The sequence below is a fragment of the Cotesia typhae genome, unplaced genomic scaffold, assembly GCF_013202065.1.
Source record: "Cotesia typhae breed Kobodo isofemale line unplaced genomic scaffold, CoteBio_Ctyphae contig_43, whole genome shotgun sequence".
Lineage (NCBI taxonomy): Eukaryota > Metazoa > Arthropoda > Insecta > Hymenoptera > Braconidae > Cotesia > Cotesia typhae.
In genome coordinates this window covers 3,231,105-3,248,495 of record NW_027423752.1, presented here as the reverse complement: position 1 = coordinate 3,248,495, position 17,391 = coordinate 3,231,105, and the positions used below count along the sequence as shown (strand labels likewise).

At 31.8% G+C, this 17,391-nt stretch overlaps 2 protein-coding genes across 3 annotated transcripts; one reads left to right on the top strand and one right to left on the bottom strand.

Moving 5' to 3' along the window:
* Positions 1 to 4,849: 4,849 nt before the first annotated feature.
* On the bottom strand, positions 4,850 to 6,080 carry LOC141528150 (ribosomal protein eL22-like 1). Its single transcript, XM_074244051.1, has 4 exons — positions 5,986 to 6,080; positions 5,423 to 5,581; positions 5,217 to 5,338; positions 4,850 to 5,067 (listed from the first exon to the last, which is right to left on the bottom strand). Exons 1-4 carry the CDS (start codon positions 5,992 to 5,994, stop codon positions 4,920 to 4,922), a joined length of 438 nt encoding a protein of 145 aa, XP_074100152.1. The 5' UTR covers positions 5,995 to 6,080; the 3' UTR covers positions 4,850 to 4,919.
* Positions 6,081 to 6,599: 519 nt separating this feature from the next.
* Msps (msps cytoskeleton-associated protein 5) lies at positions 6,600 to 17,155 on the top strand. Of its 2 annotated transcripts, XM_074244030.1 has the most exons (8): positions 6,601 to 6,802; positions 7,241 to 7,314; positions 7,391 to 7,584; positions 7,779 to 9,438; positions 10,033 to 11,561; positions 12,604 to 13,467; positions 13,593 to 13,748; positions 14,815 to 17,155. In XM_074244030.1, exons 2-8 carry the CDS (start codon positions 7,258 to 7,260, stop codon positions 16,244 to 16,246), a joined length of 5,892 nt encoding a protein of 1,963 aa, XP_074100131.1. In that variant the 5' UTR covers positions 6,601 to 6,802; positions 7,241 to 7,257; the 3' UTR covers positions 16,247 to 17,155. The 2 variants fall into 2 exon arrangements, with proteins under 2 accessions (XP_074100132.1, XP_074100131.1); XM_074244031.1 differs by lacking the exon at positions 13,593 to 13,748 and having other exon boundaries at positions 6,600 to 6,802.
* Positions 17,156 to 17,391: the final 236 nt, after the last annotated feature.

The window sequence follows — 17,391 nt, the reverse complement described above, 5'->3', positions numbered from 1 at the left end:
TTCGTGTGAAATTCTCAGAATCCGATTTCAGCCGAACATACAGCGGGAAAAAGAATACTTTAATTTTTATTAAAATAAATAAATAATGCTTTTTTGTTAAAAATATGTAGGTTTAATTTTTTTTCTATATAAAAATAAATTTTTTTATCAATAAAAATTAAAATACAGAATTTTTTTCATAAAAAATCATTGTTACTTTTTTACGCTGTTATTAATAATAATTTATTATTAAGTAATAATAATAATAATAATAATAATAATAATAACTGTTATTATTTTTATAAATAATAATAACAATGGTTATTTATAATAATTATTACTAATAATTTTGGTTATTGGGAATTCCCAAACGCAGTTTTTATCTTAGTTTTCACATTTTACCGGCAAGACCTGCGGTGGCTGCGCGGCGTAAGTGTAAGCTTACGTCGGCAGAACTTTTGAGATCGAGTCCTCGCCCAAACAAATTTTTTTTTTTTAATATTTTTTTTTATGTTGCTACAAACAATAATAATAATAATAAGAATAACTGTTATTATTTTTATGAATAATAATAACAATGGTTATTTACAATAATTATTACTAATAATTTTGGTTACTGGGAATTCCCAAACGCAGTTTTTATTTTAGTTTTCACTTTTCATCGGCAAGACCTGCGATAGCTGCACGGCGTAAGTGTAAGCTTACGTCAACAGAACTTTTGAGATCGAGTCCTCGCCCAACCAAATTTTTTTTTTTGCCCTCCGGGCGGAAAGTGGCAACTTTCGTCCCGCTGCGCTAAACAAAGTTGCCGCTTTCCGCCTTCGTCGGACAAAAAAATAGTATACAGCCCTTAGGAAGTAAAAAAGAAAACCTCAGATCACATGTTTGTTGACCTCGGCTTCGCCTCGGCCAACAATTACATGTGATCTGAGACTTCTCTTATTTTCCTTCCCAAGGGGTGTAATATACTATTTTTTTAATATTTTTTTTTATGTTCGTAGAAACAATAATAATAATAATAATAATAATAATAATAATAATAATGATAATAACAATGGTTATTTATAATAATTATTGCTAATAATTTTGGTTACTGGGAATTCTCAAACGCAGTTTTTATCTTAGTTCTTACTTTTCATTGACAAGACGTGCGATGGCTGCGCGGCATAAGTGTTAGTTTACGTCGGCAGAACTTTTGAGATCGAGTCCTCGCCCAAACGAATTTTTTTTTTTTAATATTTTTTTTATGTTGCTACAAACCATTGTTATTATTATTCATAAAAATAATAACAGTTATTATTATTATTATTATTATTGTTTGTAGCAACATAAAAAAAAATATTAAAAAAAAATTTGGTTGGGCGAGGACTCGATCTCAAAAGTTCTGTTGACGTAAGCTTACACTTACGCCGCGCAGCCATCGCAGGTCTTGCCGATGAAAAGTGAAAACTAAGATAAAAACTGCGTTTGGGAATTCCCAGTAACCAAAATTATTAGCAATAATTATTATAAATAACCATTGTTATTATCATTATTATTATTATTATTATTATTATTATTATTATTATTATTATTGTTTGTAGCAACATAAAAAAATATTAAAAAAATATTAAAAAAAAATTTGTTTGGGCGAGGACTCGATCTCAAAAGTTCTGTCGACGTAAGCTTACACTTACGCCGCGCAGCCATCGCAGGTCTTGCCGGTAAAATGTGAAAACTAAGATAAAAACTGCGTTTGGGAATTCCCAATAACCAAAATTATTAGTAATAATTATTATAAATAACCATTGTTATTATTATTTATAAAAATAATAACAGTTATTATTATTATTATTATTATTATTATTATTATTATTATTATTACTTAATAATAAATTATTATTAATAACAGCGTAAAAAAGTAACAATGAGTTTTTATGAAAAAAATCCGGATTTTAATTTTTATTGATAAAAAAAATTTATTTTTTATATAGAAAAAAAATTAAACCTACATATTTTTAACAAAAAAGCATTATTTATTTATTTTAATAAAAATTAAAGTATTCTTTTTCCCGCTGTATGTTCGGCTGAAATCGGATTCTGAGAATTTCACACGAACAGGGAGCTACTGTTGTGTGAGTTATTCCTCTGTTTCGTGTGGCAGGAGGCTTATTCCCCTCGATTCGTTCACCTTTCTCGGACTCCCTCGGCTCCGCTCGGTTTTCCGACTCACAGACAGGCATCACTTACTTGTGTGCCTGGCGCGCGCGACGCTAAAGAGGGGGTAAAAAAATCGCACGATCTGGCTGCACTGCTCTGGAATCACTCTGTATTCAGAGTCAGAGTGAAATCATATTGAAACCAGTGTGCATCCAGAGTGGTTTTGTGCCTTTTTTCCAGAGTCAAATCACAGTGAATCCAGAGTGATCCCAGAGAGAATTCAAAATGAAACTAGAGTGTTTTCAGAATGTCTTGAAAATGTTTTCAACGTGGGTTTAGCGCTTTTCAGAGTAAATTCGAATAATTCTCAATTTTGTCCTTAGTATATTTATGATAACTTTAACACGAGTGTAGTGTATTGAGTTTCCATAATTTACCTAATTATATTAACAGTTAGACGACAAATGGTTAATAAATTGATAATCATATAGCATTTTTCGACTACATAATTAACAACCATTTCATTCTACGAAATAAGAGATAACAAATTTTGTAATTTGAAAATACTATCAATTAGTTAAAGGTCTATTTTTATCTTTATTATATTAAATTATGAAGTCAACAGGTGAATTTAGTATTATACATTATTAATTGGTTCCCTATTTAAAAATTTTTAAATGTTATGAATTTTTGTATGACTTAAAAGATTTTATTTTGAAAATACTAGAAATTCACATAGGGATCAGTTTGATCCCGGGAAAAAAAATTATATATAATTCTATAGAACCATATATAATCTATATATGATTTCATATAATTTATATATAACTATATGTCTTTACATATGTTTGTTTTTAAGATTATATGTAATTATATAAAGCTATATATAATTGCAAATAATTTATATATAACTGTACGTCACTACATACATTCGTTTTTAAGATTATATATAATTTTTATATAACTACATATAATTACATATAATTTACATATAACTATATGTCATTACATGTATTTGTTTTTAATATTTGATCGAGCTAAATTTTAAATTATTAAAATTTAACCAATTAAATAATTGTCTTCGAATAAATTAATTTATTAATAGTTAATAAATCTTTTTATCAGTGTATATTGATAATTAATAATTTACAAACGAAATAAAAAATTTTGTTCATTACGCATTGATCGTGTATACGATTTGCATTACTTGTAGTTGTTAAAAACCCTGATATTCAAGTAATTTTCATCGGTAAACTGGTAAAGAATTAGTCTTTCAAGCGTCAGGTCCCAGATTCGATTCCCGAGGGTAACAGTTGTTTTTTATTTGATTCCACTCTGGCTTTAGTCTGGGTTCACTCTGGTTCCACTTTAATTTAATTCTGAGTTTACTTTGATTCCACTCTGGCTTTAGTCTGGGTTCACTCTGGTTTCATGCTGGAAAATAGGCACAAAACCACTCTGGAACCATCATGATTCCATAACGTTTCCAGAATTTTTTCAGAATGATTTGAAAGTCGCAAGGAGTACAGTATTTGATGGAGTGGGGATGAAAGCCGAGGTACACTCTCTTGTTGCGACAACTATATACAGAAATTCAAGTTTTTAATTTATAACAACTACAAATATTTATAACACTGAAGTTAACAGACATTAAAATTTTTTTAAAATTTTGTGGCAATTATATTATTAAAAAGAAAAAAATTTTATTAAAAAATTTCAAATGTAAAAATTAATAAAAATTCTAAGTGAAAATTTTTAGAAGCATTTTTTTATTGTAATTGATTTGTAAACAAAATTTTTTAATTAAACAGCTGACCGCCAACTTCAGTATTATAAATATTTTAAGAAATTTTATTTTTGTAATTATGTCTAAAATAAGTTTTGGAAGTAAATAAAAAAATTTTTCGGTAAAAAAAAAACGTACAAATAAATATGTCAATTAAGTTTTTCGCTTACTTTAGACTAATTCGCAAAGAATAAATGTTTCAAAAGTTTTATATTACCTGTTTTTTTAATTTTTCTAAAAAGTAAATAAAAAAAAATAATAAAATTTCACGATCCTGAAATTAACAGATATTTTTTTATACAGAAATTGAATTACAATCAAATAAAATTAAGTAAAAAAATCATGACATTGAAATTGAGATATGTGATAATTTATGACACTGAAGTTGAAAGACATTCGAAAGTTTTTTTATAATTTTTTAGCAATGAAATTATTATCAAAAAAATTTAATAAAAAAACTCTACTTGGGAAAATTAAAAAAAATTTTTAGCAGTATTTTCTCATTGTTATTGATTTGTTATAAATATTTAAAAAATTAACAGTTGTCAGCTAACTTCAGTACTTATCATGATAATTTTTAGAATTTTTTTGTAAGCGCGAGTTCTCAAAAATATTTTTTCATAATAAATTCAATAGTTTTAATAGTCTCAAAAAATTTTTTTCGACATCTTGTGATTTCAGCATCATTAAAATTTCTCAAAATACATTAGTATTACTTTTAACAAAATAAATATTATGCTTCTTAAAGTAAGAATAATTAATTGAAATTGTTTGACAGAAAACACCGCTACGAGTTTCTAAAAATAACTGTCCCTTATTAGTTTACTTAATACCTCTTTAAATTATCCGTACAGCTATAATTTTAATGAAATACTTAAATCAAGTTAAACAAATAAAATTTATTATTAAGTAATTGAGAAGAAAAATAAAGAACAATATGCACAATTTCCCAGTCGAAGAACTTTATTTGATAAAAACATCAAATTATAGGTACAAAAAAAGCTCAGGATTATACTTAATCTGCATCTTCTTCATCATCATCTTCCTGGCTAGTAATCTGGAAGTATCTAAGTTCGTAGGTATTCTTATCCTTAGATACAACACGGAGCCAGTCACGGAGTTTGTGCTTCTTCAAGAATTTCTTGGTCAAGTACTTGAGATACCTATAAATTAATCAAACAAGGTATTCGAATTAATGAAAATATCTGTTCCAAGGTAGCTTAATATCCATGTGCGTGACCCTACATCATCACAACAGATATTTATAAGCATAGAATGGAAATATTAACAATTTCAGATCCTTATTACATACCTCTTAGACAACTCGGTGTCACTGTTGATGATGAGCTTGTTCTTGTTACGTTCAATGTTAACAAGATTTCCCAAGTTTCCAGTTTTGCCATTGATCTTGATGCGCTCCTTCATGTACTTGTCCTGTAATGAAAAATTTATCAATGAATTTTCATGACTCTTTTCAGTTAAAAATTAAAAATTAGTAGTAATTACAATTTAACTTACGAAACTTGCAACATCCATAATGTTGTCTTCGACTGGGTGAGTGCAGTCAATGGTGAAAGACAGAGAAACTTTTTTCTTCTGTGCTTTACCACGAAGCTGGTTCTTTTTTGGAGCGCCAGTCTTTTTTGGCACTGGTTTTTTAGTGCTAATTTTAGCTTGCTGAAAAATAAATAATAATTAATAATTCATTCAAGTTTAATGGAATGCTTTACTTGCTGTCATGCCAGCATGGTTGACCGAAAACATCAAATTATCAAACACATTGATCTTAATTTTTTTATTTTAATAGTTTATAAAAAATATTCAAAAACTCGAAACATATCTTAAAAATGTTTATAAAAATTTTGTTATTAAAATAAAAAACGATATGTTTAAAATCTCCAGAATGCTTAACCTATGTAACCTCAATAATCCACAAAATTAAATAGCATCCCAATATTTATGCAAGTATTAATTATCCAAAATAAGTTAGTAATGATTGAAGATTGTTAATTACACAAAAATTTTTTATTGTTTAAACATTTTAATTATTATATATAAATTATTTATCAAAAGATACTCACAGGAGCCATATTAGCGTTGAGTGGTTATCTGAAAAGAGATTCTCCTGGCCGACTTTAACGCACACCAACGAGATTGAAAAGAAAATCTATATTAAGTTTAAAAAACAAATTATAGATGGCAGTCAACGCACTTTTTTGTTCCCGCCATTTTGAATGAAAACAACAAAAACTATATTGTGTTAAAGTTGTAAAAAAGTTATAAATTTTAGAAACAAAAAAATAATAACTAAAATATTTCTAATAGTTAAACAATAAAACAATTACCTAAAATTATTTTTCTAATCATTTTCATTTATCGGGAATTCATTTCACTCAAGCGCCATCTAAATAAAATTGTATAAAAAATTTAAATTGCAGTAATTTTTTAATTTAATAATAATTCGCTTTTTAATGAATAATTGTTTAAAATAAATTTAAAAATAAGTTCTTAATTTCTCAGTACGGGAATATGAATAATTTTTAAGTGTTAAAAAAGTATTAAATTATTCGAAATTTAGTTTTTTTCGTGAATGACAGTTGAGCTAAATAATAATAATAATATAAATAAAAGTAAAAAAAAAAGAGGCAAAGTGAGTAACTGGTCGACCGTTTGAAAATCGAGACTGTATTCACCGTGAACATCGCGACTGAAGCTCAAGTGCACTAATGGCTGCCGACTAGAATCGAAAACCTCAAACGCAGTATGTTGTAACAAGGATTATTAACTTGCAGTATTATTAATTATAAATATTAACGACTTAACTAAGCTCAGAGACCTAGCATTATAGTAAATAACTGTTAAAATAGTAAATCAACCGAGTGTATTGTGTTCCTAAGGGTAAGTCATTATTTTACTATTTTCAATAATTATTTTTAAAATATTCAACGTACTTTTACCATCAGCATCATCGATATCATCATCGTCATTATCATAGTAAGTAGTTAAAAATTTTCGACAGTCGGTTGTCTTCAAATAAATTAATAAGTACTTTTTAGTGCGACGCATTTTTTTTAATTTGTGGGTTAGCCGACGTAGAATGAGACATTGATAAAAAAGGAAAACAGTTTGAATCATTCACAGTCATATATGGTCAATACGTTCTCCTTGTAGAATATAGACCGTAGGATGTTATCAATATTTTATTTATAAATAAATTTCATGACATAATTCCTTTTTAAATTTCAAATAATAATAATTATTATTGAGCGAATATATTTAATGATATTTAAGTCCGTGGTGACAATAAATTATTTATCTGGTAAATTGTTTGTCTAGGAACAATAAAATAAATTATGGAGGAAGAAACTGAGTTTACTAAACTGCCAGTTGAGGACAGATGTGTGCATAAGGTATTTTATTATTATAATTTTATAATTGTTAGATTATTTATTAAAAGTATTTTATCATATTTTTTGTGATTTTCAGTCATGGAAGGCAAGAGTTCATGGATATGAAGAATGTACGAAGAAATTTGGGTGTATTGACGACGAGAAATCTCCTGAGTGGAACAAGTTCTTGGGACTAATCAAGAAGTTTGTGGTTGACAGCAATGTTGCTGCCCAGGAAAAGGGATTAGAAGCAGCGTTGGCTTTTGTTGAGAACGCTGCTTGCGCTGGAAAGTATGTTTCGTTTAATAATAAAAAAAAACTTGAATCAAAATGAAACTACATATAATGATTTTTAGAATAATTTTCAGATGTTTGTCGATTCTAGTATTATTTAGTTTTACCTTTTAATTATTGATTTATAATAAAAAAAAATAATTTAATACTAGAGTTTAATATTTATAACTTATTAACTTATTTTCAATCAGGACTGTTGGTGAAGTAATGAGCGGGATAGTAAATAAATGTATAGCAGCTCCAAAAGCCAAAACAAAAGACTTAGCAGTGCAAATAACCTTGATGTACATTGAAATAGAGAAGCATGAGACAGTACAAGAGGAACTTCTGAAAGGGACTGAGGCTAAAAATCCAAAAATAGTCGCTGGCTGCATCAACGCTTTAACTCTTTCACTTCGCGAGTTTGGGTCTAAAGTAATAAACATAAAACCACTAATAAAAAAGATGCCTGGCTTCTTAGAAGACCGTGATAAGATCGTTCGTGAGGAAGGTAAAGCAATGGTTATTGAAATTTACCGGTGGATTGGGGTTCCAATAAAGCAGCAGCTCAACACTTTGAAGCCTGTGCAAATGTCTGAGCTAGAAGTCGAGTTTGGCAAGCTTGATGGTGCCAAAGCACATCCCTCTCGCTACTTGCGGTCACAGAAGCCGAAAAATGTAATTGCTGAATCCGCAGCTGCTGAAGGAGATGACGCCGATGATGACGAAGCCAATGAAGAAGAAGCTGCTGAAGACATCGATCCTTACGAGCTTATTGACCCCGTGGACATCCTTTCGAAGCTTCCGAAAGATTTCTACGACAAACTCGAGGCCAAAAAGTGGCAGGAGCGTAAAGAAGCGCTTGAAGCTCTTGAAACTCTGTGCAAGAACCCCAAGCTCGAGAGTGGAGACTACGGAGACGTTATTAGGGCGTTGAAGAAAATAATCGCTAAAGACTCTAATGTTGTCGTCGTTACAATCGCTGGGAAATGTCTGACAGGACTTGCCAATGGACTGAAAAAGCGGTTCCATCCTTACGCCACTGCATGCTTGCCGGTAGTCTTGGAGAAATTCCGTGAAAAGAAGCCCAATGTGGTTGCAGTGCTTCGTGAAGCGGCAGACGCAGTTTTCCAGAGCATCACCGTGGATGTGATTCTTGAGGACGCGCTAGCTGCTTTGGAAAACAAAAATCCGTCAGTGAAAGCTGAAACTGCTGCATTTTTAGCTCGTTGTTTCGCATACACACTGCCTGCAACTTTTAACAAGAAGTTGCTAAAGGCTTATATTGGCGCGTTGCTCAAGACTTTGAACGAACCAGACCCTACTGTGCGAGACAATTCCGCAGAGGCGCTCGGTACTGCGATGAAACTCGTCGGCGAGAAAGCTATGATGCCTTTCCTGACGGATCTCGACGCGCTCAAAATGGCCAAAATTCAAGAGTGTGCTGAGAAAGCTGTCATACTTGTCAAAGTGGTTGCGCCAAAGAAGCCAGAGAGACCTACAACTGCACCGGCTAAAGTTGAGTCCAAACCACCGGCCAAAGGCAATGTCAAGAAATCTGCTGCTTCTGTTAGTAATAGCAATACTTATAAAAAACCTAGTTTGAAGAAACCTACTGCTGGTGGTAAGAAGACTGTTGCGCCAAAAACACAAATCGAAAAAGATTTGAGCGCGGAATCGGTTGATGACATAGCGGGTGAATGCTTGACAGGAGATATTTTGTCGGGATTAGTTGACGCTAATTGGAAGTCCCGTTTGGCTGCAGTCGAACAGCTTAATGAAACGATCAAGCAAATGGGTTCTGACGTTCCGTGCCAGGTTATCGTTCGGATACTTGCCAAGAAACCTGGATTCAAGGATACTAATTTCCAGGTATAAAGGATTTTTTTTTTTTATTAGATTTTAAATTCATACACGCTCAGAAGTTTTATGATAATGACGGCTATCTTTCATTTTTAATGATTATTATCGGGTATTTAAAAACATTAATCTAGTTTTTAATTAGTTTTTATTAAGAATCTTTATTTTTCATGCCTCAAAAATTTTTTATTAAATTTATCCAAATTTATTAATAAATAATTATCATAAACAATAACAACTTGTAGAAAATTGTTATTATTACAATTTTTTTAAATATTTTTTTTCTAATTATAATTTAGAAATCAAAAATTTGTACTAATTTATATTAGCATAGGGTTTTATTTGTAATTGCATATTTATTATTACTTAAGAGACATAAAATATAAAGTTATGTAAAAATATTTTTTATAAGTATAAAAAAAAAAGTTTATATTTTAAAAATAACATTTTCAATATAAGATGGTGACTATTACTGTCTTTTAATAATAATTATTATCATAAATTTCTAAGCACGTAAAAACATGATATTGATTTGCATGATAAAAAAAATATTCTCTAATACCTACACTAAGTATAAAAAAATATTAATTAATATTTTGTGTCTAGGTATTGAAGCAGCGCCTTGAGGTCGTAAAAATGCTCGCTGAAAACTACACATTTTCGATCACAGCTGCAAACTATTGCATAATGGACATCGCTGAAAAATTAGGAGATGCTAAAAATGGATCTACAGCAGCAGAAACTTTGCTAGCAATCGCTGAAGCGACGTCTTTCGAGCATGTGGCCAATGAAGTTGTGACTTTCGCGTTTAACCAGAAGAGCCCAAAAGTACAACAAGAGTCGTTAGTGTGGCTGTCAAACGCCTTGTTAGAATTCAGCTGCACGTTGAACGTCAAGTCGGTGATTGAGAGCGTGAAGAAAGCCGTGGCTGCAACGAATCCCGGAGTACGCACTGCGGCTATAACATTGATCGGTACTTTGTACTTGTATGTTGGCAAGCCACTTTTGACCTTTTTCGACGGTGAAAAACCGGCATTGAAGCAGCAGATCGAGCAGGAATGCGAGAAACACGATGGAGAACGACCTCCTGAACCCACGCGAGGTCCCAAATCGCGAGACAAGAAAGTTACCGACGATGCAGAGGAAGAAGAAGAAGAAAATTACGTTGCAGAGACTGTAGACATTAATGATTTGATTCCGAGGGTAGATATCAGCAACCAGATCACAGAAGCGCTGTTGGCCGAGCTGGGTGATAAGAATTGGAAAGTACGTAACGAAGGACTCATCAAAGTTCAAGCCATCATTACAGATGCTAAATTTATCAAAGGATCTATTGGAGAACTGCCTCGCGCATTGTCGCCAAGGCTGGTTGACAGTAACACAAAAATAGCACAGACTGCACTAGGAATTTGCGAAGCTTTAGCGAGCGCAATGGGCCCTCCAATAAAGCAACATGTTCGTATTCTCTTCCCCGGATTCGTTCATTGCCTCGGAGACTCCAAAAACTGGATCCGAAGCGCGGCAATTTCATGCATTAACTCCTGGGGCGACCAGTGCGGATACAAAGAATTTTTCGACGGCGAAATGATTGGTGACGCGCTCAAAGCCGGTTCGCCAACACTACGTATAGAGTTGTGGAACTGGTTGGCGCAAAAATTGCCTCCAATACCGGTGAAACAGGTTCCTAAGGAAGAACTAATGTTATGTGTGCCGCATTTATACAGCAATTTGGAGGACCGTAATTCGGATGTGAGGAAAAATGCACAGGAAGCTATTCTAGGATTCATGATGCATTTAACGTATGAAGGTATGCTGCGTCAGACGGAGAAACTAAAACCGGGTTCCAAGAATGTCGTGGTGGCTGCTTTGGAGAAGACTAGGCCGAGTTTGCCGATAAAACCGCTTCCGACTAAAAAGCAGGAACAAGTTAAGACTGTAAAGAGCGGAGGTGCTGCTAAGGCTGCCAAAGCAGTGGTCAAACCTAAGAGCGCGACGGCTGCCAAGCCTGCTAGTGCTAGGAAGAAGGACGATGATGTTGATACCAGTCCTTTGTTGGCTGTCAATAATTTGAAGCATCAGCGGGTTATTGATGAGCAGAAGCTCAAAGTTCTTAAGTGGAACTTTACAACACCTAGGTAAATTTTAGTTTTTTTTTTTTTTTTTAATTTATGGAAAGTCTGAAAAAATCAAAACTTAGAATTTGTAAAATAGTCAAAGAATTTATTGATCAATTTTTTTCATTATTTTCATCAGTTTTTAAATAAACGAGCAAAAGCAAATCGCGTGCCTACAGGTAAATCAATCAAAAACAAATTACATATAATTTAAGTAATTAATTCAAAATAAAAATTACGCAATTAATTAAATCACGTGTCCTTTATTGTTTTTTGGCTATATTTTTTTTTAACTTCAAAAAATTGTACAGTTGAGATTTTACGCCGCTACTACCACAAAAAGTTTTATTTTCATATTTTTAAACTACGAATATGTTCTTTTGTAAACTGGCCGAAAAAAAATACACCTATACACCTTTTCACCTTTAGATCACCAAAATTTCGAATTCTTAAAAGTAATTTAAGACGTATAAGACGTATAATTAAAGACATACGCTCTTTTACTTTTGCAATTTTTTTTTCAGTTTTAAGAGTAAAATGTGTCTGATACTCGATTGGCAATAAAAAAAAAAAAATATGCGCCTTTTTACTTTTAAGCACGCGAAATCTCAAATATTCCCACTTTTTGAATAAGTTACCCTGAAAATACTAAATTTAAGTTGACATTATTTAATTTCTTCAATTTTTATTTTTTTTTAACTTATGATATATGTATAACAATTAAAAATTATTATAGAAATAATTAATCAACAAAATTAATATTGACTTTTACATTACATATTGTATTTTAAAGAGTTAATTTAATTTTTTAATTAAATAATCAACTATATAAGAATTGACTTAGTAAATCATAGTCACAAAAAGTTCCCGTGGATTTTTTATAGTATTTTAAAATCATAATGAAAGCTTTATTTTGCGAGCTGGTTGAAAAATTTAATTTTTATTTTTTTTTTAGTAAATCTTGTAATTTTATTTAGAATCAGAGAATTTGAAAATAGACTTTCAATCGTCACATTCTAAATGGAATGATTTAATAAATATATTTTTATTTTCTGTACTTTAGAGAGGAGTTCGTGGAATTACTGAAGGAATTGATGAGCACCGCCGGCGTAAACAAGTCTTTAATTGCCAATATGTTTCATGCGGACTTCCGATACCATTTGAAGGCCATTGAGTCGCTTTCTGACAACGTCCAGGATAACAGTAAAGCGCTGACTTGTAACTTGGATTTGATCCTCAAATGGCTGACCTTGAGATTTTTCGACACAAACCCCTCTGTCCTACTCAAGGGTCTCGACTTTCTACAAGCTGTGTTTCAAATTCTTATTGAAGACCAGTATCACATGCTAGAGAACGAGGCTGCCTCTTTTTTGCCGTATCTGATTCTCAAGATTGGGGACCCCAAAGATTCTGTGAGAAACAGCGTCCGTGCATTGTTCAAACGCATTGCTCTGGTTTATCCTGTCAGTAAATTGTTTTCTTACGTGATGGAGGGACTAAAGTCAAAGAACGCGCGTCAGAGGACTGAGTGTTTGGATCAGCTAGGCTCGCTGATCGAAAACTACGGTGTTACTGTCTGCCAGCCGACACCCGCGGCTGCTTTGAGAGAAATAGCCAAGCAAATTGCGGATCGTGATAACTCAGTGCGAAATGCCGCGCTGAATTGTATCGTGCAGGCTTACTACCTCGAGGGTGAGCGAATACACAAATTGATTGGTAATATATCTGAGAAAGACATGTCGCTGCTGGAAGAGAGGATCAAAAGGGCCAACAAAAATCGGCCAAGTAAACCGGCTTCGGCTGTCAGAATGTCAACCATGCCAATGATGGCCGCTGCGGCTAGTAATGAGGATATTGAGCCGGATGTTGAAGGCAACGATGAAAAAGACGAGGAACCTGAAGAAATCGCTGAGGACTTTGATGATCGGTTAGTTACTTTTTTTATTATTATATTATTGAATTTATTTATGATTTTTATTTTATTTATAATTATAATATTATTTTTTATTAATTAACATTTTATTTTCATTCCACCACACAAACAATTTATAGGACACATGTTTTATCTACAACAACAAAGATCAACAAAATAAATCTCAATGTTCCTCCTAGTGTTAATCGCGTCGTCGTTAAGTCGCCAGATAATTTGTCAAATGATCAGGAGAATAATTTTAACAACACTTATGTTAATAATAAACCTGAGAAAACGTTCGTGATAATATTACAGAAATTTTTTTTTGTGGGTTCTGGTGATGGGTGAATGTCTTTCCATTTTTAAATCATATTATTAAGGATATTCATTCGTCATATGTCATCCAATGAAAATTTTTATTTTTCTTATCAAAATTTAATTTTATTTTTAATTAATAACTAACTTTTTGACAACAATATTTCTAATAATTATTTGTATATCAGGAACATATATGTGGACAAGATAGGATCATAATAACAAATTACATTATTGTTTCTGCGACGTTTCGGTCATTTATTAGACTTTCCTCAGGCATCACAATACGATTTATTAACTATTAGTATTATTAGAGAAATAAAGTATAAACACGACGTACAGAATCATTATTGCATGTCATCAATTTTGTTAATTTTGTGATAATTTACAAGACAAAGGCAACTGTGCAATGTAAGATAGTGATTGTTATAATTCGTATTATGATGCCTGAGGAAGGTCTAATAAATGACCGAAACGTCGCAGAAATAATAATGTAATTTGTTATTATGATTCTATCTTGTCCACATTCCTGATATATCCATTCTTATAATTTAGATGAAAAATATGAAAATATATCATGTAAGCAAACTATTCGTAACGTGATTGGTCAAATATATCATAAGCATGAAAATATATGCAAACCCGAAAATCAGGCGCGCGCTTGCGCGCGCAAATTTGAATTCTAGTACAAATAATTATTGATAATTACAGACGATAATATTGATAACAAAAATATTTCTCTTGAATTTTTGCATTTTTAAAAGTAAAAGTAATTTTTGTCAGAAAGTAAGGGGTCAGTTTTTCAATTCGGGATAAAATTTTATCTAATTTTAAAATATATCTGTATACTGGTAATAATAATTCTAGGTTAAAAAACTGACCTTAAAAATAATTTTTGTCAGAAACAGCGGAAGAACGTCCTTAATATTGTTTTGTCTTAATAAATAAATTATATAAAAGCATGGTAGCGCTGATTGTGATGTCATTTGTGTGTCTAAAAATCCACCACTAAATTTAAAAACTAAATTAATTAAAAATTGTTTTCAGGTACGCAATATCACCACCTCAATCTCCTGTCCGAGCAAAACCGTCAGGACCTTTCGGTCTGGACATGGAGTTCCTGCGACAGCTGGAAGAAAAGTACCCAGCAAACTGGACCGTACCCGTGCTTCCAGAAATAAAGTGGGATCCAAATGACTCAATAACCTCCATTCAAAACATCGACCGGCTCCTTGTCGAGATTTCTCCCTCAAAATTACCAGCAAGCAAGCCATCTCTACGCGTGTCCCCAGTAACCTCACCTGTCAGCAGTAAGAACGACAACTTGGACTGCACAATCCTTCTGATGGCCAGTCCGCGGCTACAAACCGCCCTTCAGGCATTGAACAACATGGACGAAATGATTAAGTCCTCCCCCCTGACCCTCATACAATCCAAAGAAGACAAGTTCATAAATTCAATAAACATGCAGCTTAAATTTTTACAAAAGTACCCGCTGACTCCCGAGAATAGCGAAGTTACCAAAGTGTATCGCGCGACATTTGTTGTTTTGCTGTCATTTTTAGAATCAAAAGTCCTGGGTAAGAACGTGTCAATGCCCCAGCTGAAGGAGCTTATTTATTTGATGTTGATGCTACTGGCGGAGAATAAATTCGAGCATGTAGAAGACACAGACATGTACATGCGCGTCGTAAATGTGATAATTGTCAAAACTATTGACTACTCAAACCACACAACACTTATCTGTGTGCTGATAAAATTGCTGCAAGAGTGTGCTGAGTCGACAGTGATGCCAAAATACGAGGAGTTGGTGATGAAATGTTTGTGGAAAATAGTTAAAACTATTTCAAACAGATCAGCAGAGCTTGATTACGACACTATTCTATTAACAGTCCATCAATTTTTCAAGGATTACCCGTCTTCTTGGTGGAAAACTCGACATTCGGACTTGCCAGTGCGTACTGTGAAAACAGTCCTTCACAGTATGACCAAAATAAAGGGCAGCTCGATGCTGAACCACTTGACACTGATAAACAACATTCAGGAGTCAGAGTTGCGCTCGTATTTGAACCGTCTGATTGATATGGTCAACAGCTCCAACAATGGTCAGACCAAACAAAGGCATATGTCCAAAGAGATGCATGCCCAGCTGACGGAGATCTTCAGGAAAATCGGATCCAAACAGCAGAGCCAGGAAGGTCTAGCTCAGCTCTATGATTTCCAGCAGCAGCATCCCGAAGCTGACATCCAGCCGTTCTTAGTCAAGTCACACCAGTTCTTCCGAAATTACATCGAGCAGAACCTCAAAATTATTGATCAGGAAAGGAAAAATCAAATGGCTGCGGAAGATCCGGCCCAAGAGACAGCTAGGGCAATTAGTGCTGCCGAGGAACGAATTTCTATGGATCCTGCGCAACGGTTAGAGAGATTACGGGCTCTGGAAGCTCAATACCGCGGCAATGGTTCCAGACCCACGTGAATTAACTTATTTTTTAATGAATATAATAATCGTTAATTTTATTATGTACACAGTCTTGAAACGAGTCTGATTTTTTTTTTTATTTAAATGTTTTTAAATTTCAATCCTTTTGATTTTTATTTATTTATTGCGTAATATATTGAAAGTGTCAAACATTTGTTTGTTTTTGGAGTGTTTGTGATGCCCGGTCATGACTACTCAGACGTTTAAAAAATTTCAATCTGAGTTTATTAATAAAAAAAAAATTTAATTTAAAGTTAATTGATTAGTAAAAAATAAAAATGATAAGGATTGATTTTTGAACATTTAAGAATCTAGTTACATGATTTGATAATTAAAATTTGACATATTTATTTATAATTTTGATTTTATAATTGATAAATGAGCCGAATGAATGAATAAGACTATGTACGTAATAAGCTCTCTTTATATATTAATAATAATAATGATAATAAGTACTATACGATATCAGTGAACAATTTATAGTTGTGTATAGTTGTCCTAAATAATAATAGTTACTGATTTATTAATTGATATGACTATTGATTGATAATAATTAATATTACTACTATTAATTGAAACAAAATAATTAAAGATATTTATGTTATGTATTAAATGTATTTATGGATAGTATAGATCTAATCTAAAAATTAACAAAGAAGCGGTCCATATTTTTTAGACTGATATTTTTTTATATTGTAGTTGTGTTTTATTTTTATCAATTTTTTTTATCCGCTATTTAAATTTAATATGTACAGTTGTTTGTTTATGTAACGTATTAACATTCAATTATCATTATGCATTGGTTATACACTTATAACGTTAAAAATAATTATATTATTAATCTTATTATTATTATGCCAAGAACAAAAAAGAACACTTTTAAAACAAATTTCAATGTACACTTTATTCTATTAAATACATCAATTTATTTCGCATGGGCTAAAAAATTTGTTTGTTTTTTTTATTTGTATCTAAAATTTTATTCGATCTTTTGAGTGTCTAATTACAAGAGTATAATTATAATTTCTAGTAAACTAAGATTTTTTTTTAATTTAGTTTACAGTCAGAGTATAGATTCGATGCTCAAAAGATCAAATAAATTTATAAATTTATAAAAATTACATAGTAATTTTAATCTAATT